The 22,089-nt window shown below is 43.0% G+C and overlaps 1 protein-coding gene across 7 annotated transcripts in view; it reads left to right on the top strand.

Moving 5' to 3' along the window:
* Positions 1 to 22,089, top strand: part of LOC121283320 (potassium voltage-gated channel subfamily C member 1-like) — a 118,877-nt gene that overhangs the window by 93,200 nt on the left and 3,588 nt on the right. For 2 of the 7 annotated variants that reach the window (XM_041197776.1, XM_041197773.1), the window contains exons 2-3: positions 16,506 to 17,439; positions 21,853 to 22,050. In XM_041197776.1, coding sequence (XP_041053710.1) covers positions 16,506 to 17,439; positions 21,853 to 22,050 — 1,132 coding nt within the window. Of the gene's footprint in view, positions 1 to 16,505; positions 17,440 to 21,852; positions 22,055 to 22,089 lie in introns of all 7 variants that reach the window. The other 5 variants (XM_041197778.1, XM_041197777.1, XM_041197772.1 and 2 more) reach the window with 4 other exon arrangements.

Raw genomic sequence — 22,089 nt, forward strand, 5'->3', positions numbered from 1 at the left:
CTCATCAACAGGAAGAGCTTCCAGTCACTGAACGTCCAGCTGGTCTGTGATCATCATTGCCGGACCATGCAAGTATGTGCCAGGTACCCATTCAGCAGCCATGCCACCTTCATTCTTCAAAATACATAGTTGCTAGACCAATTCAGCAATCCTGATTGGATGGCTTATAGGTGACAAGGGGTACCCATTGAAGAGATGGCTAATGATGCCTGTAAAGGTACCCAGAACCGAGGCAGAAAGGAGATATGATGAGAGCCACGGAAGCACCAGGGCCATCATCGATCAACCATTGGCCTGTTGAAAATGAGATCAAATGCCTTGACAGATCTGGAAGGGCATTGTAGTATGCTTCCTCACTTGTGTCCCTAATGGTTGTGATGTGCTGTTCCTTCCATACCCTCGGTATCCAAAGAGTGGATGCCCTGGAGAATGAGGGCATTGCAGGTAGGGCTACCCCTCAGCAGATGAAGGTGAGGATGAGGTAAGCAAAACGTCGATGTTCAGGTCGAAGGCCTTGGCCATGATCGCATGGATGGCCGTGGCACCAGAGATGCCTTAATTGCGGGTAACGGCCAGTGACCTTGGGGGCCGGACATCCTGCCCTCCAACACTAATTGGGCAGGTTGAAAGCCTCAAACCGACCCTGCAATTTCAAGCTTTAGTGGGAGCTTTTTGAAGGTGGGCCTGAAAGTTGGAACTTGTCCCCTGCGCCACAGCATATTATCCACCCCAGTGTTTAGCGTTTCATTTATTCACCTGTCATTAATAAGTGGATGGGCGCACTGAACAAAAAAAGGCCCTGGGAATATCCCAGCTTTAGCTCTGAGGGGCTATACACCAGAGCTATATCCAGCCTGCTATCCAAGTTATCCCATGATATAGGCTTCGACCCATTGCCCAGGTATGGCTGATCTGCAAAAACAGGGCTACTATCATCTAGTCCATATCAGCCTCCTCCCAGTTATTACTAAAGTGATGAAGGGGTCATTAGTAATGTCATCATTTGTACACAAAGAAACAAATTTAACTCCTTCCTGAGTCCAGCAAAACCTTGATCCAGACATAAGGCAGAATTTTATGGTTTGCAAGTTTGTAGGCGGGCCTGTAAAATTCCATAAATGGCCTTCCCACCCTGGACCCACCCATAATTTTACATGCAGTGGGCGAGGCTGAGGGCAACCCCCTCCACCCTCACCCCAATTGAGGCTCTTAAGTGGCCAATTATTGGGCACTTAAGGGCCACTTCCCACCTGGCCACAATTTTTCAGCCAGCGGGAGGAATTCAGGGAGGAATGCCCAGCAGATCACCCCACTCAGGCCTTGGGTGGGGGTTGGGGGGAGGGGGGTGGTGGGGAGGGGGCAACAGCTCCATTACTGGCCATCTTCCTGATTGGGCTGACCCCAAGGCCTGCACCATTCTCCCACGTCCATCCCCACCTGGCCTTGCCCACCACCCTCTCCACGCCAACTCCGAGCCATGCTCAACCATCCCCGCCGTGAGAACCCCCACACACTTACCTCAATCTTGGACTCTGGGGTTTAGAATCTGAGGACTGCTTCTAGCCCCAGCAATGCCCACTGCTCCCTCTGGTGCTGCTGGCCAATCAGATTGATTGGCACCTCTCTGAGGCAGGACCTCTGCCCAGGTGAGAAGCGGAGATCCCGCCCTCTGCTAATTAGGCTGTTGGGCAGCCAGCGTTTCTGCCGACTCTTCAGGTAGTGGCTCGGAATATTCTGCCAAGTGGCACAAGACACAAGAACTAAATACCAGAGGAGAGGTGAGAACAGCTGCCCTCAATACCAAGACAGCATTGGACTGAGTATGGTACAAGGGTGTTCTGGCAAAAATCAAGATCATTGGGGAGATCGGAGGAAAAGCCTTTAACTTGTTGAAGGCGTAACTGCGCACAGGAAGAAGGTTGTGGATATGGAAAAAAGTCATTACAGATTCAGAACTCGAGAACACAAGAAATAGGAGTAGACCATATGGCCCGTCAAGCCTGCTCCGCCATTCAACGTGATCATGGGGGAGAATTTTCTGCCCATCGGGGGGGTGTTGTGCGCAGGTGGCTGCGGGCCCGATTGGCGCCCCCGATTGGGTGTGTGCCGTCACTTTATGTGGGCGGGCCAATTAAGGCCCACCCAGCGTGACGCGCACCCTGAAGCACTGAACGCTCCCTGTGTGGGGCGGTGTGGGGCGGTGGGGCTCCCTGAGTCGGGAGTGTGCTCTTTCTGCACATGCGCGAAAGAGCGCAGAAATATCCCCGACGCACAGAGGTGCCTCAGGGAGATAAGTTTAAAGTGTAAAAAGCTTAATAAAGTCGTGGAAATTTTTTTATGACATGTCTTCTCATGTGAAACTCTCACTTGAGCTGGGACATTTGCATTAATTTTATTGAAATTTTTTGTGAACATTTTAAATCATTCATGATACCTCATCCCGCCCATGGATGAGGTTCTATGAAAAATGCAAAGGCTGCCTGGGCTCTTCGCCCGCCTGCCAACCTTAAGGTTGGACGAGCAGCTCCATTAATTATTTTAATTGAAAGTTAAATGCCTTAGTAGGCTTTGACAGTGTGGTGGGTGCCTGCCGAAATGAAAATCAAAATGATGCACGGTGACATCATGACACATGCCCAATGTCACCCCACGTCATTTTACGCCTCAGCGAGCGGGCTCCACCCCCACTCACTGAGCCGAAAATCCTTCCCATTGTTTATCTTGGGCTTCAACTCCATTTTCCCGTCTGTTCTCCATATCCCTTCATTCCCAACAATCTGTCAAACCCAGCCTTAAACGTATTCAGTAATAGATTGGGCTAGAGAATTCCAAAGATACACAATCCTTTGAGTGAAGTAATTTCTCCTTATCTCAGTCCTAAATGATCAGCCCTTATCCTGAGACTGTGCCCCCATGTTTTAGACTTTCCAATCAGTGGAAACAATCTCTCAGTGCCCACCCTATCAGAATTTTGTAGGTTTCAATGAGATCACCTCTTATTCTTCTAAACTCCAGAAAATGTAAACCCAATTTATTCAACCTGTCATCATGGGGAAACCTCTCATCCCAGGGCTCAATCTAGTGAACCTTCGCTTTACCAACTCCAATGCAAGTATATCCTTTCTTAAATGTGGGGACCAAAATTGCACACAGTATTCCAAATGTGGTGTCACCAAAACCCTGTACAATTGCAGGAAGACTTGTTTATTCTTATACTCCAATTCCCTTGCAATAAAGGCCAACATGCCATTTACCTTCCTAATTGGCCTGTTGCATCTTCTCAGTCCAGCTATCTTCAACTGCATCATCAATGAACTTTTCTCCATCTTAACAACACCAACTTGCATTTATATAACTCCTTTACAGTTATAAAATGTCCCAAGGTGCTTTACAGGAGCATTATGGAACAAAATTTGACACCAAGCCACCTGAGGAGGCATTAGGCCAGATGAGAAAAAGCTTGGTTAAAGAAATAGATTTTAGGGGGTCTCTTCAAGGAGATAGAGAGGTGGAGGGATATAGAAAGAGAATTCCTGAGCTGCAACTGAAGGCTTGGCTGCCAATTGGTGGAGTGATTAAGATTGGGAATGTTCAAGAGAAAGACAGAATTGGTGGAACATAGAGATCTTTAGGGGTTGTGGGGCTGAAGGAGACTACAGAGACAGTGAGGGGGCAGATCATGGAGGGATTTGAAACAAGGATGAGAATTCTAAAATAGAGCTGTTGCTTGACTGGAATTCAATGCAGTTCAGTGAACACAGGGATGTTGGGTGAACAGAACTTGGTGTAAGTTAGGGCACAGGCAACAGAGTTTTGAACAATCTCAAGTTTGGTAACAGTAGGAAGTGGGATGCCAGTCAGGAGTGCATTAGAATAATGAAGTCTAAAGGCAGCGAAGACACAGATGAGAGTTTCAGCAACAGGTGAACTGACGAAAGGGCGGAGTCAGGCAATGTTATGGAGATGGAAATAGCGGTTTTAGTAATAGTGCGGATGTGTGGTAAGAAGCTAAACTCAGGGACAAATATAACACCAAGATTGAAAACAACCTGGTAGCTCGGCCTCAGACAGTTACCAGGAAAAAGGATGAAGCTGGTGGCTGGGGAATGGAGTTTGTGACATGGACCAAAGCAATGGCTCTTGCATTCCCAATATTTAATTGGAGGAAACTTCTGCTTGTCGGACAAGTAATCAGGCAATTTAGAGACTGAGTTGGCATCAAGAGAGGTAGAGCTGGCTATTATCAGTGTGCATGTGAAAAGTACTGATGCCATGATTTTGGATAATGTCGCTGAGAGGCACCATATAGATGAATAAAAGGAGGGGAACAAGGACAGATCCTTGGGGAACACCAAAAGTAATGGTGTGGGAGCAAGTGGAAATGGGAAGAAAATCTATTGCAGGTGATTCTCTGGCTATGACAGGTTAAATAAGAATGAAACCCAACAAGTGCAGTCTCACCCAGCTGGAAGACAGAGACATTGGAGCAGAATTTTGTTGTAAGCCATGCCAAAGACTACAGACAAGTTGAGGAGAAATAGTTGACCTTTGTTACAGTCAACAGGATGTCATTTGTGACTGTGGTAAGTTCTTTTTGTTGCCCTGTTAGCGCTTCTCCAGGGCTCAAGCCAGGAACTGATGGAATACTCACCATTCATCTGGTTAGGTGAACATATAATAACTCTCAAGAAATTCAATGTTCTCCAAGACAGAGCTTAATCCCCTCCTCTCCCACCAGAAGCAATATCCACCCCTCAATGGCTGACACACTGTGGCTACAGTAATGGTGAATGAAAAGTATGAAGATTGTCATTTTGGTGAAGTACCAAAGTGTTGACATGGAACCATCATTCAGTAAGATTCACTGACTTCAGCGCAGGAGGGAAGGAATGAGGAAGAAATTGGGACAAATCTCCGATAGAGGTATTCAAAATGTTGCAGGATCTGAACAGAGTAGATAGGGGAAAACTGTTCCCACTGGTAGAGCAAAGAACAAAGAAAAGTACAGCACAGGAACAGGCCCTTCGGCCCTCCAAGCCTGCGCCAATCATATTGCCCGTCAACTAAAACATTTTGCACTTCTGGGGTCTGTATCCCTCTATTCCCATCCTATTCATGTATTTGTCAAGCTGCCTCTTAAACACCACTATCGTACCTGCTTCCACCACCTCCTCTGGCAGCAAATTCCAGACACTCAGTACCCTCTGCGTAAAATACTTGCCCCACACATCTCCTCTATAGTTTTCTCCTCTCACCTTAAATCTATGTCCCCTAGTAATTGACTCTTCCACCCTGGGAAAAAGCTTCTATCTACTCTGTCCATGCCACTCATAATTTTGTAAACTTCTATCAAGTCGCCCCTCAATCCCCATCACTCTAGTGAGAACAATCCGAGTTTCTCCAACCTCTTCTCATAGCTAATAACCTCCAGACCAGGCAGCATCCTGGTAAACCTCCTCTGCACCCTCTCCAACGTCTCCATATCCTTCTGGTAATGTGGCAACCAGAATGGCACGCATTATTCCAAGTGTGGCCTAACCAAGGTTCTATACAGCTGAAGCATGACTTCCCAGCTTTTATACTCAATACCCCTGCCAATGAAGGCAAGCATGCCATATGCCTTCCTGACTATCTTATCCACCTGCGTTGCCACTGTACACCCAGAGCCCTCTGCCTGTCAATGCACTTAAGGGTTCTGCCATTTACTGTATAATTCCTGCCTATATTAGACCTTCCAAAATGCATTACCTCGCATTTGTCTGGATTAAACTCCATCTGTCATTTCTCCGCCCAGATCCGTAGAAGGATCTAGAATGGGAGGGCACAGATTTGAGGTAGTAGGCAAAAGAAAGAATGCGCTGCCTGAGAGCGTGGTGGAGGCAGGTTCAATTGGGGCATTCAAGAGGGAATTGGATTATTAACTGAAAAGAATGGATGTGCAGAGTTACAGGGAGAAGGCAGGGGAATGGCATTGGGTGAATTGCTTATTTGGAGGAACTGGTGCAGACATGATGGGCCAAATGGCCTCCTTCTGTGCTGTAACAATTCTGTGATTCTTTGTGAAATTCACAGTTTGGACCATCTCTAGCCAGTGCCAGTGCATAAAAAGCATGTTTGTCAGTCTTACTAGGCCGTAAGGACTGGTGCATTGCAGGATTGGGACCAAGTGGAGGAACCTCATACTCTCTATGCCATTGGTAAATGACTATTTACTGGCAGTAATTGGAATGCACTTAGGCCAGTCAATCAACAGTGATGTTGTGGATCAAATAAAGAAAGACTTTGTGCAAAAACAGAATTACCTGGAAAAACTCAGCAGGTCTGGCAGCATCGGCGGAGAAGAAAAGAGTTGCCGTTTCGAGTCCTCATGACCCTTCGACAGAACTTGAGTTTGAGTCCAAGAAAGAGTTGAAATATTAGCTGGTTTAAGGTGTGTGTGGGGGGGGGGGGGGGGGGGGGGGGGGGGGGGGGGGGCGAGATCTCCACCCCCCCCACACACCTTAAACCAGCTTATATTTCAACTCTTTCTTGGACTTGAACTCAAGTTCTGTCGAAGGGTCATGAGGACTCGAAATGTCAACTCTTTTCTTCTCCGCCGATGCTGCCAGACCTGCTGAGTTTTTCCAGGTAATTCTGTTTTTGTTTTGGATTTCCAGCATCCGCAGTTTTTTTGTTTTTATATTTTTAAGACTTTGTGCAATTGTATTTGTTACCTTAGAGGTTACGGGTCTACGCAGAATAAACCTTGACAGTCTTAACTGACTGCTCCTTAATATGCATCACTAAAATTGGCCATCATTTAATGGCATACTTTCATGGATTTTAGGTTGGACATGTATGTGTTGGTGCCTGAGTGGTCCACAGCAGTGTCCATTATGCAACTTACATTTCTGCCTTAAGTGATAGGTGCTTCATCACCATGAGAAGACTGCAACAGGTTTGGCCTTTCCACAGCTAGAGAACTCTTGGACCAGTGTGAAAATGATTTACCCCATTAGGTGGAGGTGAACATAACAGGGGTGCACAGAAAAGACAGAATAGATAAGGGAGGAGGGGTACAACTTATATGTCAGAGCCTCCTGGGAGGCAAAGGTAAAATATTGCCTGGGAAAGTAAAACTTCCAATTAAATACACTGGCCTGAAATTTGAGGTGCACAGAGAGCCAATATGTCACTAAGGGTTTGCTGCAGATTGCCAGCTCGAAATGAGGAGGGCAGATTACCTGATGAAGAAATAAAGTGAAACCTGCAAATAGGGAAACTACATTATATCTGCCAACATATTGAAATGGATGTTAAGGCACCTCTGGGTGATTGTGAAAACAGCATGACTATGTTCCATATGAATCAACACTTCGGAGGATCAATATTCAAATATTCAAGTTTTAAATAGGACAAGGGCAAGAGTGGAAAGTCGTACTGAGGAGAATATAAGACAATTGCAAACCAAAGATTAGTAAATACAGCCTCAAAGAATGATCCTGTATAAATTAATAAAACAATGCAACATGAAATTTAAAAAGAAAAATTAATTTCACAAAGTCTGCAGAGAAATGCAAAGAATGCAATGGAACAAATACTGGAAATTAGCATGACTACAGATGGTGAACACTACAGCAAGGAAGTTTTCCAGTACATTTACGGTAAGATGACAGGAAATGAGCAGCTTATAAAAGTGCCAATGGGAGTGAAACAGAACAGGAGCAAAGGATGATTGATGAGCAATTGCTTCCTCTAAATGTTAATGCCTTATATTAATGGACAAAATCCAGGCAGATGTATAGACTTTGAAATCAAAATAATAGCTCTGATTAACTAACACCTAGGAATGGATAATATCTATCCCAGCACCCGAGGAGAGATTAGGAGGGGTAAATTAGATGAAACCCGAATACAGGCAAGAAGATGGTGGTATGCAATGACTCCAAATCCCTTCATTGTCATGCAGGAAGCACGTTAAATTTGTGCTGCACACTGTTTTTAATGATAGCTACATGCAGCCAAAACTACCCACGCTGTTTATTTGCTGCATGCATAAGCAAGGGGCCCAATATCATGAGTGGGTAGCTCTATTTAAAACCAGCAATTAGGTTTTCCTTTTCAGTACTCTCCTTCTCTGAGCTCTCCTTCTCTAGACTCTCCTTCTCCAGACTCTCCTTCTCCAGACTCCTTCTCCAGAATCTCGCTCTCCACGTTCCGCTTCCCCGTGCCCTCCGTCGCCACTTTTACAGTTGTTCCATGGATGGAACTAAGCCACATAGTTTGGATAGTGTAGACAGCTTTATTCTGTTCTTTAGCTAACTTGTACTGTAGCTAACTAGAGAATGTTTGATGGGAACTGGATGTCCAAACTGGCAAGTATTCTATTCTACAATACTAAAAGTATCCACCTTTTGGAACTTAGCACAAAAAAGAATGGTTGTTACTAGTTTCAGTTTAGAAATAAAAAAACTGATACCACCATATATATTGAATGGTTGCCCTCTAGCAGGACTGGATCATGATTCCAGCTTGATCTTGTGATTCATTAAATGTAAACGATGACTCATCAACCAATGTTGTTTCTGGGACAGTCTAAACTTTGGGCATTATGAGTTTTGAGTTTGACATATAACACTGACGATCATTTAGAGAAGCACAGGGTATCATTTGGAGAAACAGGGTAAACAACAGGCCTTGGAAGCTCAGCCTGATTGTTCATTGGTGAGACAAGTGGTTCAGGGTGACCAGCTTGAATTGTTACTGTCATAATGGATGCTGTTCTCAGCAAGTCCAGTTCACCCCTTTCAATGACATTGAGCTGTGTATTTAAGGTGCCACATTGTTGATTACATTACTTAAGATTTTTCAATAAAAAAATAACTATTGAGGATCTTTCGCTCCAACTATTTGTGGTGCCCCATCAAAAAAAAATTTCATTTGAGTGTTGATAAATCACTGGGAGATTCCAGGGCATAGCTTCAAGGTGAACTTCAAATCTGAGAGGAAACTCAGAAGTCAGACAGCCAGTAACAGCATGGACAAGACAACTTGACCTCAAAATATTTTTCTTACATAATGGTTGCACAGTAAGTGTATATTCAGTGGCCTACAGTGAGTGAGGGAATGTATTTGCTAATTGTACTTTGGGAGATGAATATTTATTTACTCCCCATACAATTTCTATAGTCACTACTCCCCCATATCTCACACTTTATAAAGGGAAAGAATTCACTGACATATTATGGAAGGAGAGGGGAGAATATTGACAGTAACACATAGTGGAGGGGAATATACATTGAGTATAAAGTAAGGAAGGGGGGAATATTCAGTAAATTATATAGTGTGAGAGAGGGAATATTCACTGGGTTAAAAGGTGGGGAAGGAAAAACATTCACCAAGTTGGACCATTGGGGAAGGTTGTATTTCTGAATGTTTATCATGGAAAAGGTTTAACTGGCACAGTGCTACTCACTAATCAGGAAGACCTTTTAAATCTAATTAATGGTCTAAGAATACATGCACTTTACAGAATACACTTCATTTCCAGTGCATCACACCTACACCAATAGCATTTGTGGTAATACAAGACGGACTATAAGTGCAAACTTCATGAATTAACTCATCATATCAGGTATGCATTTCTTAACCTTTTGGTAGGCTGTTTTTGAATAACTATAACCCACTCCCTTTGCCATATATACATATATATGGTGTGAAGTTCCAACTTTAGGACCTTTGTTTTCTTACCACGTGAGTTCCTTTATCCTTGTGTATCTGTCAATATTCAGAATGAAACATAGGCCAGGATTTTGCCCTTGTCGGGCGAGCTTGGCAGGGGTGGGCGGGGGTGCGCAGGAAGCCGCCCACTGCGTGCGATCGGGGCTTGACTGTGATTTCACGCTGGCAGGCCAATTAAGGACTGCCCAGTGTGAAACGTGTGCTGCAGTGCTCAGCGCTGCCTGAGTTGTGGGGGAAGAGAGCGAGCATGCAAGTTCATGCATGCACGCAGGAAAAGCTCCCTGAGGCACAGAGCTACCTTACAACCATAAGGTTGGACGGGCAGCGAAAAATTGAACTTAATTATTACTTTAATGATCTTAATAGGCCTTACAATTATCAGCGGACGTGCAGCCGGCTCTGGCGCGCGCCCACCGACCGACCGAGTACGCAATGACGTCGGGACGCTTGCCTGACGTCATTATGCGACATTTTATGCTTGAGTTGGTGAGGTGCATGCCCACCCGACAAGCAATAGAATCATTTCACGCCCTTGCACAGTCAGGCCAAAGATGACAAGGTGTGGTACAAATCAGAGTTCCTTGTGAATCAATCTGCAAATATATCACACATCAAATTCTGAACAGTAATTGTACTAAGCCAGCATGAAAGTCCTAGTATAGACTTTGGATTATTATGTTTACAAATGAGGTCAATGTAATAATTTAAAGTATCTACCTGGACTGTCATTTAAACGGTCAAGTGAGCCTTTACAATCATGAAGTGGAATAGAGGTGGGTGATGGTGATGTGGAATGCTTTGTTTATTACTAAAAGTAAAGTCATAGATTTTGAAGGGCGGGAATTGCAAAGCACTATTTTAAACAGTTCCTGTAACTTTAGGATTTCTGCCCTTACCCCAACCAAATATCAAAAATGGTGACTGATTGCTGACCGAGAATTTCCTTGATGCTATTGCATTTTTAAAGCAATTTGCACCCCCTTGGGTGCCCTCGACAGGAAGACACTCTTGTTTTTTCTGGGTCTGCTCAATTTCATTCCCATTGGTGCATTGATTGGTGTAGGCAGCCAAGCTACTAGGAAACTTTTATAAAAGCCTTTAAAAAAGACAGTTGAACCTGCACTCATCATCAACAGATGAGGGAACAAAAAGGTGAGAGGAACAATGGCTTTTTTCATGTCATTCTACTAGCATCACTGGCTGTTGTAACAATATTTTTATGAACATTCATACTGAATTATGACCATTTGAATTCCACCGAGGCCCGAATTCATTAGGACATGGCACCAAGCCAACTTGATTCATTCAGACCTTCAAGCCCTCTTGGGTGCTTTAAAAGCAGAATAAACATATTGCTACCAAGTCACCCTGAATTATCACCAGAATCAACCGGCAGAAGGTGACTCCCCCACTCCTGGCGTGCAGAACAGTACCACGTGAATATCCTCAGCCGAGCAGGCAAGGTAACACGCTGCGTACCCACCCTGGCAATAGCAGTTTTGAACCTCTTAAAGCAACAACTACTCAGTTAATCCTTTGCAGTATTCTCTGTTTAAGGGTGTGGGGGGAGGTCTCAAATTTGGCTTCCCCACACAACAATTACACAACCCTGAATCCCCAGCCTCCACTTGAACAGCCTCGTAACCCCACATTCCTTACTTTGCCTAAAATCCCATAATGCAGAAGGAGGTCATTCAGCCCATCATGCCTGTTTCAGCTCCTTGAAAGAGCTAGAAATTAGTCCCACTCCCATATTTATTCTCCATAGTTCTGCAAGTTTTCCTTTTAAAGTATATATCCAAACCCCTTTTGAAAGTTAACATTGGCCAGGATTTTCCGGTTGGCCAGTGGGGGGGTGGTGCCCATGTAAAACGGCAGCACGCCCCCCCATTGGGGGCGCCAATCAGAGGCATGCCTCCACACACCCGCTCTTAAACTTCCCCTCCGATGGGGAAAAATTCTGCCCATTGAATCTGCTTCCACCATCCTTTCAGGCAGTGTGTTAGTGTTTTCCAAATTATCAGAACTTGCCATGTTAAAAAAAAATTGTCCTTGTCTGCACCTAACCCTATCGATAATTTTGTCAATTATCTTAAACCTCTGGTGACTGACCCTCTTGCCCATGAAAATGGTTTCTCGTGATTTACTCTGTCATACCTTTCCTAACTTGAATACTTTTGTTAGATCTCCCAATAACCATCTATGCTCAAAACTTTTCTAGACTCTCCAAATAATTGAAGAATCTCGCCCCACTACTATTCTAGTAAATCTCCCTTCTATGCTCTCCAAGTTCTTGATAACCTCCCTCAAGCGTGGTTCCCAGAATTAGACAGAATACTCTAGCTGAGGCCTAATCAGTGATTTATAAAGTCTTAGCAAAACTTCCTCACTTCTTCTGCCATGCTGCTTGGCACATACTCCTGAACTGCTAGCCTTATGTTCATTCGCCTATCTTCCTGCAGCAGAAATTAACACAAAATGCCTGCCACAGATTTGGCACTTTAAAAGGCCCCACAACTTAAGTACCACATCCCTTTCAAGGAAAAGGTGGTGAAACATATGCAGAAACACACAGCTCTTGACGTCAGAGATGGCAGTGGATTCTTCTATTGCTAGGCTATATAAATGCATGTTGTCATTGCTGTCCAAGAACAGACCAACCACAGAAGATGGCATTTGAAGATACATTTACAAACCTTGGCTACTCATGTGAGGTCATTGAGTTCCTTGTGGCACTGCATCCAGGCCCTCGGGGCTAGACGCTGACATTGACTGTTATGGCTATCAGGTCCTACTGCCTTTGCCAAGTTTGTCAGGTGTGGGGTTGGGGTGGGAGGTTTGTGGGAGGTGGGAGGGGTACTCTTGATCCCTTGTGGTTATATATCTTTCCTTTCTCCATCTCCACAAGGTTTTCTGTGCAGTATCAGAAAATCTGGGAACTCATTCTCTTCCATGTGGTGCCATTTTGGTGTCTTTCCTGCGGCAACATCATTTTTGGGATGACTTACAGCCCTTCCTTCCAATTGAGGCCTGCCCTGCATGGATAACGAGTGGCAGTGCTCAACGCTACCGTGTGGGCGGGGGGAGGAGGGAGAGCGGGCCAGGCGCTCAATTCATGCATACACTCGAAAGAGCGCTTCAATCTCCCTGACACATGGAGCTGCCTCAGGGAGGTTGATGCACTTTTTAAAAAAATTAATAAAGACAATACAAATTTAATAAAACATTTCCCCTCAAATGACTGTGTCACATGAGCTGGGACATATTTTTAATTTCAAAATAAAGTTTTTATTTAACATGTATTAGCTTTAGGAAACCTCAAGCCACTCGTGGATGAAGTTTCCTAAAAAATGTAAAGGCCACTTGGCCTTTTCGCCTGCCCGCCAACCATTAGGTTGGACGGGCAGCATAAATTCCAAGTTAATTACCTTGTTAATGGCCTTAATAGGCCTTTCAATTATTGGCGGGTGTGCAGCCAACTCTGGTGCGTGCCCGCTGAATGAAATGTTGCGCGAGTGCGCGATGATTTCGGGATGCATGCCCAACGTCATCACGCGTCATATTACGCTTGGGTGTGTCAGGCTTGCGCCCGCACACCAAATGTAAAATTCTGGCCTTGGTTTAAGCAGTGCAGGCTAGCTTGAACCCATGCAAGCCCCTCAAGGTTTTGCACCTGCTGCTCATGCGTGCAGCCCTTCAACAGTGTGCTCAGCACTAGATGCATGAAACAATCATTTCAATTAGCAGGCAGCCTGCATCAGAAACAATGGGCATGGGTTACTTGCATATCGTGATCCCCAAAGCAGTTTTCAGGGGGTTATTGAATTTCACAGCTGTGCTCAACGTGCTGAATCATGTTTTCTCCTTCCACTTCTGTATAGGATCATAGTTCCTCGGAATTCAAGAACTTTGTCGAAATGGGGTCATTGCTATTGTTAAAGATTTAATAGAGAGAGAAATACAGAATTTTAAAACTCTCAACTGCCCATGAAATCCTGAAATTTGTAAAAGTGACAGCTACATCCATTACTAACCAACATTGATGTTAGAAAAGGATTCATCAGGAAGTGTTTATGGATCCCTGCATTCTTCCACTCAGTGCTCTGAACATTTATGTTATTATAAAAATATCCTGGTGACTTTGGTTGAGTGTGTCCCTCTCATTAATCTTGAAGCAAGGATACAAGGAGGAGTTTTAATTAAATAGAACAATTATATAACATTCTATAACAATCCTATAGGCCATGAAAGACACCTAGAGTTTATAAGCATAGAAATTAATTTGCTTATGATCTGGCATAAAAATGCTTAAAATAAATGGGTTAACTGGGAATGGCAACATGGTTGAAATGCTACTACTAGGCAAATAATTCAGTGACCTGGACTAATGCTCCAGCAACATGAATTCAAATCCCACCACAGCACCTGGTGGAATTTTAAAAATCAATTAATCAAATGAATTTAGAATAAAAATGTTAGTCTCAGTAACACTGGCTGTGAAACTACTGAAATGTCATCTAGTTCATTAATGTTCTTTATGAAAGGAAATTTGCAATCCTTAGCCGGTCTAGCATACAAGTGACTTCTGGCCCACAACAATGAGGTAAACTCTTAATTCTCAGCTGAAATGGCTGAGCAAACCACTAATTTGTACCACAAGAAGAATTAAAAAATGCAATGCCTTTCTTAATATAACAGAAAAAGATCATTAACGGTGCAATTGTCTCCGATTTTTCGTGGCCCATCTAGCCTTACGGTTGGCGGATGGGCGAATCAGCCAGGTGGCCTTTGCATTTTTCATCAAACCTCATCCAAGGGTGGGATGAAATTCCCGTTATGAAATAAAATTAAAATAAATATCAGTGGACAGCATTTTTATCAGCTTTATTTTCAGGTGCCTGATTGTGACACATGGACCTTTTTTTGCAGCTTTTTAAATCTTTATTTGATGGTTTTCAGGTCTGTAGGGGCAGGATTTTCTCCCCGTCGGGGGCGGAGTTGAAGGGCAGGCATGCACAGGCATGCTTCCAATCAGTGCCCCGATGGGGGCACGCTGCCATTTTACGTGGGCGGGCCAATTAAGGCCCACCCAGCGTGACGCCCGCATGAAAGCGCTCTGCGCTCCCTGTGCGGAGGGCGGGGGGGGGGGATATCCCAAAATCGGGAGTGCGCTTTTCGCCCTGATGCTAAGTGCTGCCTCAGGAATTCGGCTTTAAATGTAAAAAAGCTAAAGAAAGAAAAATAAAATTTCCCTGACATGTCGCCTCATGTGACACTGTCACATGAGTTGGGACATGTCCATAATTTTTACAAAAACTTTATTAACATTTTTAAAAAACCTACATGAAACCTCATCCTGCCCGTGGATGAGGTTTCATGCTTTTTATAATTCCTGCCGGGGCTCCTGACCTGCCCGCCAATCTTAAGGTTGGACGGGCAGGTCCATTAATTAGTTTAATTACTCTGTCAATGGCCTCAATTGGCCATTGACAGGTCGGCGGGCGCACAGCTGATTTTGCTGTGCCCCCGCTTACCGGAAAATTTAAATGGGGCGCAGTGACGTCGGGAATTCCGCCTGACGTCACTGTGCATTGGCGAGCAGGTTCCCCCGCCCCCCCGCTCGCCGACGGGAAAACCCCACCCCAGGCTTCTCTGAGGCAGCTCTCTGCCTTCATGGAGCTTTCTCGCAGTGCTCACAACACGCCCATGGAAACATCATCTCCCGCCCTCTTCCTGCCCTCACCCCCACAGTGCTGACCTTTTCTGGTTAATTGGCCAGCCAGTGTGAAATCGCGGCTGGGGGCCGATCGCGGTTGGGGACCCATTTTCCAACTGCTCCGCTCCCGGGCCCACCAATTGCACGTGCCCGCCAAAGGTAAAGTTCAGGCCAGTATGTGTTAAACATCCAGTTACCAAAACTTTATGCAATATTTAACTCAGTGCTTGGCTGCAATGAAAAAGATAAATAGGTATTAGGCTTTATTAGGAGAAGGATAAAATTCAAAGTTAAAAGTCTTAGACTGCTGTGTTTGGAGTATTCTGTGCATTTCTGGTTCAACCAAGCATATGAAACATATCATTGCCCTTGAGACAGTAAAGGGACATACAGCAAATATGCCATGTATCAGGAATCTAACTATGGAGGAAGATTAAGAAAGTCAGGATAATTTTCTTTGGAAAAGCAACTTCAATTTGACCTAAATATGTAATATGTAATTCCCAATTACATAGAAATTGAACAAATTGATGCAAGCAAATCATTCACTATAGTGAGGAACTCCAATTAAAGGGAGCACAGGTGAAAACAATAAGGAAATTGGGAATCAGGGGGAAATCAAATTAAACTTTTAATATCCAAGGAAGAGACTTACAAAATAAATTATTGAAGAAGGCCATTGAAGCAGACCATATATGTGTTTTCAAGAGACAATGGGTTATGTTGGACTGAACAAGGGGCTGAATACTCCTCTGCTCCTAGCAAGTAGATTTGATCATAGTGACCACAGTTAAAAGCTAGAGTAACAACTCTGTAGTCCTGATTTTCCAAACCATGTTTCTTATGAACAGGATTTCCTACTTGGACCATGGGACCCTAAATTTACCTGATGGTGAGATGTCAGGTAAGTAGAGCTGCAAGAAATTAGGAAGGAGCAGGCTTTTTTGGGAATCTGGACCTTTCCTATTCACAGAAGTAATTATGTTATTATTCTGAACCTCTATGCATGTGTTGACCTGATCTTCCAATTCTTGTCAGTGACTTTCCTATTCTCTTTTTCTCTTCACAGTACTGTGCTTTCGCTTCACTTTTCTTCATCCTGGTGTCAATCAGCACCTTCTGCCTTGAGACCCATGAGGCATTTAATCCAATTGTTAACAGAACAGAGATTGTAAGGAACGGAAATGAAACCCGGATGGAAATTATTCAGGAAACTGAAACAGAAGCCTTCTTAATGTACATCGAAGGAGTCTGTGTGGTATGGTTTACTTTTGAATTTCTCATGAGGATCACTTTTTGCCCCAACAAAGTGGAGTTTATCAAGAATTCTCTCAATATCATAGACTTTGTGGCTATTCTTCCCTTCTATCTGGAGGTAGGACTCAGTGCTTTGTCTTCCAAAGCTGCTAAGGATGTTCTGGGCTTCTTGAGAGTGGTCCGCTTTGTCCGAATCCTGCGAATCTTCAAGCTGACCCGCCATTTTGTGGGACTGAGAGTTTTAGGACATACTTTGCGTGCAAGCACCAATGAATTCCTGCTGCTCATCATCTTCTTGGCACTTGGCGTCCTGATATTTGCCACCATGATCTACTATGCTGAGAGGATAGGTGCTAACCCCCATGACCTGAGAGCCGATCAACACACACAATTTAAAAATATTCCGATTGGATTCTGGTGGGCCGTGGTAACCATGACTACACTTGGCTATGGAGACATGTATCCTCAGACATGGTCGGGCATGTTGGTAGGAGCCCTCTGTGCTCTTTCGGGCGTGCTGACCATTGCTATGCCAGTCCCTGTCATTGTCAATAATTTTGGAATGTATTACTCCTTAGCGATGGCCAAACAAAAATTACCAAAGAAGAAAAAGAAGCATATACCGAGACCGCCCCAGCTGGGATCCCCCAATTATTGTAAATCTGGTGTAAACTCTCCACATCACAGTACACAGAGTGACACATGCCCACTCGCTCAGGAAGAGATTTTAGAAATAAACAGAGCAGGTAGGAAACCTCTTAGAGGAATGTCCATCTGACCCTCAAATGCCTCCTTTGCATCTATCCCTGGTAGTCATTTTATATCCCAACCAGCTTTGGGTTTCTAGAAAGGCAGCACATTTAAGCCATGCCAGTGTTTTGTAAGAAACGTCCTTTTAGTAAGCATGTTACCAAATAGGGTTCAGTCAATCCAGTAGATTCTACTTTGGAACAAATCATTCATCATTGAGGTAATTCAATAACATCAGCCTGTTGTGAATTCTTAGTATAAGCTGTAAATTAATGGCTTGTGCCAATTTTTCTTTTTGGGAAAGAGAACAAAATATGTAGACGATTTATATCCCAGAACGGCTACCAAAACCTATTATATTTACCTGAAGTATTTAGCATTGTTCATAGCTTACTGGTTAGTAATCTCTAGAACTAGGTATTGCAATCTCGGAGGTGGATTTAGGACTGTCCCTGACCTTGTTTGATCAGCTATGGGGATCGAGATTGGAGGAAAACAATAATCTCTGTGTATAAGGAAATGTGAGATGAATTGCACTGAGGGCTTTGGATTCCAAATCACTTCTCTGGAGCCTAATTACTGCCTCTCCTACAGGAGTCTTGTTGCATGAAAATATATACATGGTTAGGCTTGAAACTCTTACAAAAGTAGTACAAGGGAGTTTCACAGCGAAGAATATTACTCCTTAGTTTGTTTTTCTGTAAATATATCTCTGTTGCTCTTAAAAGTCTGCAGTCTATTCTCCTTGAAATAACATAGTGCAATAGTACAAATAATATTATATCTCTGCAACCTAATGTGAGAAGAAGCCACTTTCCCTGTTGTTTCTGAGTGGATTAGCATAAAATAATTGTGCATTTTAGTACAAAAGATGTTTAACTCTTTCAATGAGAGAAGTGTAGTCACATAATCACATCAGATTAAGATGTTTCTAACACCTATTTTAGTATTAAAAATTTTTAGCCTAGAAATTGCTATTTGTATACTAATGGACACATTTAAAATAAACAGGTTAACACCTGCATTGAAATAGGAGTGTCAAGCAAATGCTTTAAGTGTGCGGACGTCTGCTAATATCACAAACAGAAATGTATTATTTTGCTTTAACAAATTGTCTTCTGAGAGAAAAAGAGATATTAAAGTATAAACAGAGAAGTTAATCTTAGGACATTTAGCAATGATCTATGTTTCTAAAACAAGAGTTGACATTACAAGTTAGCAAGATCATCATACAAACATGTAATGCACTCCTACCAAATTTCTTTCTCTTCTTTTTAACAAAGTTAATCAATGAATTTTAACCAATGATCATCATCAGTAAAATAGCAGAGAGATGATTTTAAAATAAGCACAGGAAGCAATCATACAATGACATTGTCAATAGTAATTTCCATCTTACTGGCTCTATTTTCAAGTTCACTGTTTTTTGTTGGTGGATCTTTCTCTTTAGCACATTTTATATTCCTACTCTGTTAAATCAATGTTTCTATGGTGATTAGAATGTAAACTGATATCCTGTGCATTTTTACCCAGCCTATGGGTACTGCTGGGATCCTTTGGAAGCAAGATACAAAAAATGACTTTCCACTTGTTGAAGTAAAGGCCATTAGCAATGAGAAACATGGGTCATCTTCACTTCTAGTCCCAAATCCAAAAGGACACCTCATCAGTTCAGCCACCATGCACAACTTTACACTTCTAACTCTAACTCCAAATTCCATAGCCAGTAATGCCACGACCCACATTCACAAGCTACTGCCAGTCTCTCTCCACCTTAATTCATCTCCCAAAGAATCCAATGTCTAATGTGGAATGAATCAAATATCTGCCTTTCTTTTACCTCAACTGAGGATTCAACTCTGGCATGGTTTACAGGGCCCTCAAACTTTCCATTCCATTTCCTGCATTTCTGCTTTCACTCATTTCCCTCCTTCCCAGAACCACAATAGAGCTTCCTTTGTCCTCACATTTCACCCCACCAGCCTCCAGATAAACAGATTATCCTCCGCCATTTCTATTACTCCAGCATGATACCACCATTGAACACATCCTCTTCAGCGCTCCAAAGAGACAGTTACTCCATCTCCTGGTCCACTCCTCTGTCACTCCCAAAATCCCCTCCCCTTCCCAAGGACCCTGTCATGCAAACACAGGAGATTAAACACTTGTCCTTTTACCTCCTCCACTCTCATTCTACAGGGCCCCCTAACAATCCATCTAGGTGAAACATCAAGATTTGTATCTCTCTGAATTTAGTACACTGTATTTGCTGCTCACAATGCAGCCACCTCTACATTAAAGAGACCAAACACAGGTTGGGTGACTGCTTTGCAGACCATCTCCATTCAGTTTGCAAGCAGATCCAGAGCTTCCAGTCTCTTGTTATTTTAATTTTCTGCCCCATTCCCACTCTGACCACTTTGTCCTCTACCTTTTACGCTGTTCCAATAAAGCTCAATGTAAATTTGAGGAACATCTCATCTTCTGATTCAGTATTTTACTATCTTCAATACTGAGTTCAACAATTTCAGATCATAAGCTCTGTCCTCATTTTTTGGACATTGGTGATGATTCTGCTATTCCCCATTTACACCTCCACTAGATCTATCTTTTGTTTCTCTGCATGTCCCAACACCATCTCTTTTTGCCTTGCACCATCACCTCTCCAGTCATTTAATCTCTCCTGTTTTCGACTATATCACAATCCTTCCATTTTGTTATTTTTCCCTGCTGCCTTTCTCTGTCTCTGTACTTGCTTAAAACCCGCTACATTTCTAACTTTTTGCAGTTCTGACAAAAGATCGTTGACCTGAAACGTTAATTCTGTTTCTCTCTCCACAGATGCTGCCTGACCTGCTGAGTATTTTCAGCATTATTTCAGATTTCCAGCATCTGCAGTATTTACTTTTGTACCTGAGGAACTTAGTTCAGTTCATGGGGCTAGCAGTACAATGAGAATGATTAGTTGAATACCTCATTAACTGAGCCACAGAATAAAGCAAATGATTTCATTCCGAGATGAGCTAATATTTCTAAAAAGCTGTGTCTTTCCTGTGTAGTTGCAGTTGCATTTAATTGAATAAAGCCAAAACATAATGCATATTTTGCGCTGCATTTCTATAGCTAGCTGTCTCCAGCTGGCAATGCTCCCTTTCCCACATGGAGTCCCTGCACTATCCAAAAATGACCAATATATATTGACAGATAAATAAAAGTCACTGGAGAGATGGGGAGAATGAGAAGAGAAGAATCACGCAATTGACAACTTGATACTTGATAGTAGCCATTCTGTGTATTGTCTGGCAACATAATACAAACAAGACTAAACCTCAAATGTTTAATTAATAAGCCAGTACTTAAACTATCCAATTAGGATGTAGCCAAATACAGAATGCTGGACAAGTTTATTCTCTAGCTCACTGTCCTACTCCAGCTCCTCTACATCTTCAGCATCCTTTCTATGTTCTTCATAATATTTGCCATGTTCTTCCCTTATTAATACCTCCATCACTGCTTCAGTATTTTCCTCCACATCTTTCTTCCCATGTTCACAATGTTCTTTGCCATTCTTTCATTACTCACCATATTTAGTGAACTTTTATGTATGGTGGGGGAAAGAAGAGTAATGTACCCTTTTCATTGTGACAATGTCATGTGCAAATGACAGATGATGTGCGTCAATGCATTTTGTGATAATAGGATATGTATTTGTGATCAAAGGAAAGCAATTGTTAATAATGAAGATGGTAACCTTGCACTTAGCTGGCATTGGATATTACTGAGGGATGTCAGTGGATGATGGATCAGATTGTTGCTGCTTGATGCCACATGATAATAGGCCTGCACAGATGATTAAAAGCCTTACTATCTGTAAAAATAAAAAGAGCACATGACTGTATCCGAACAAATATTACTTTACAATTTCAGCCTACATCAAATAGAATATTAATCTTTGATCTACAAGCACTAATCTATCCCTAATTACTTTGAGTTAAGCCCACTGACCAGAGTATCCCCAGTCAATATTTCTTGATGGTCATCTTCTACAATAGAAATTACATAAAAGTTTTCCCTTTGCAACACATTAATCACAGTGGTGTGTATTTATATTCCTCCAGCAGCCAATGTTTTAGAACTTGATTGTTTCTGTTTCTCAAAGTTGCACATTGAAGTTAGTTACTTTTCTTTAGAACTATGAAACCTATCTCTCAAATTTTGGTGCCGTTGCTTACTATATTCGTGTGATTTCATTTTCAAATGCAAAATATTTTATTGGCTGAATGTGCTGCCTCTGGAGTACTTTAGTAGATTGCATAGAGCGTTACAAGGCATAGATTCTACTAACCTTTAGTAAGAAACGCAAACATAGTACCTAGCATTTCATTCAGCTTTTGCTTGTATATTTGAAGATTTTAAACAGAACGGTGATGCAGCAAATGCAGCATTGGCAAACGAAGATTGTCCTCATATTGACCAGGCACTGACGCCTGAGGATCACCTCCCCTTCACTCGTTCTAACACCAGGGAGAGGAATGCCAGAGACGGACCCTGCTTCCTCTTATCAACCGGGGAATTTGCATGTCCACCCGATGGAGGAATAAGAAAGGGTACGTAATACACAGGCAAGATACAGTAACCTTATAGGT

This window comes from Carcharodon carcharias, chromosome 10, assembly GCF_017639515.1.
Source record: "Carcharodon carcharias isolate sCarCar2 chromosome 10, sCarCar2.pri, whole genome shotgun sequence".
In the NCBI taxonomy this organism is placed as follows: Eukaryota; Metazoa; Chordata; class Chondrichthyes; order Lamniformes; family Lamnidae; genus Carcharodon; species Carcharodon carcharias.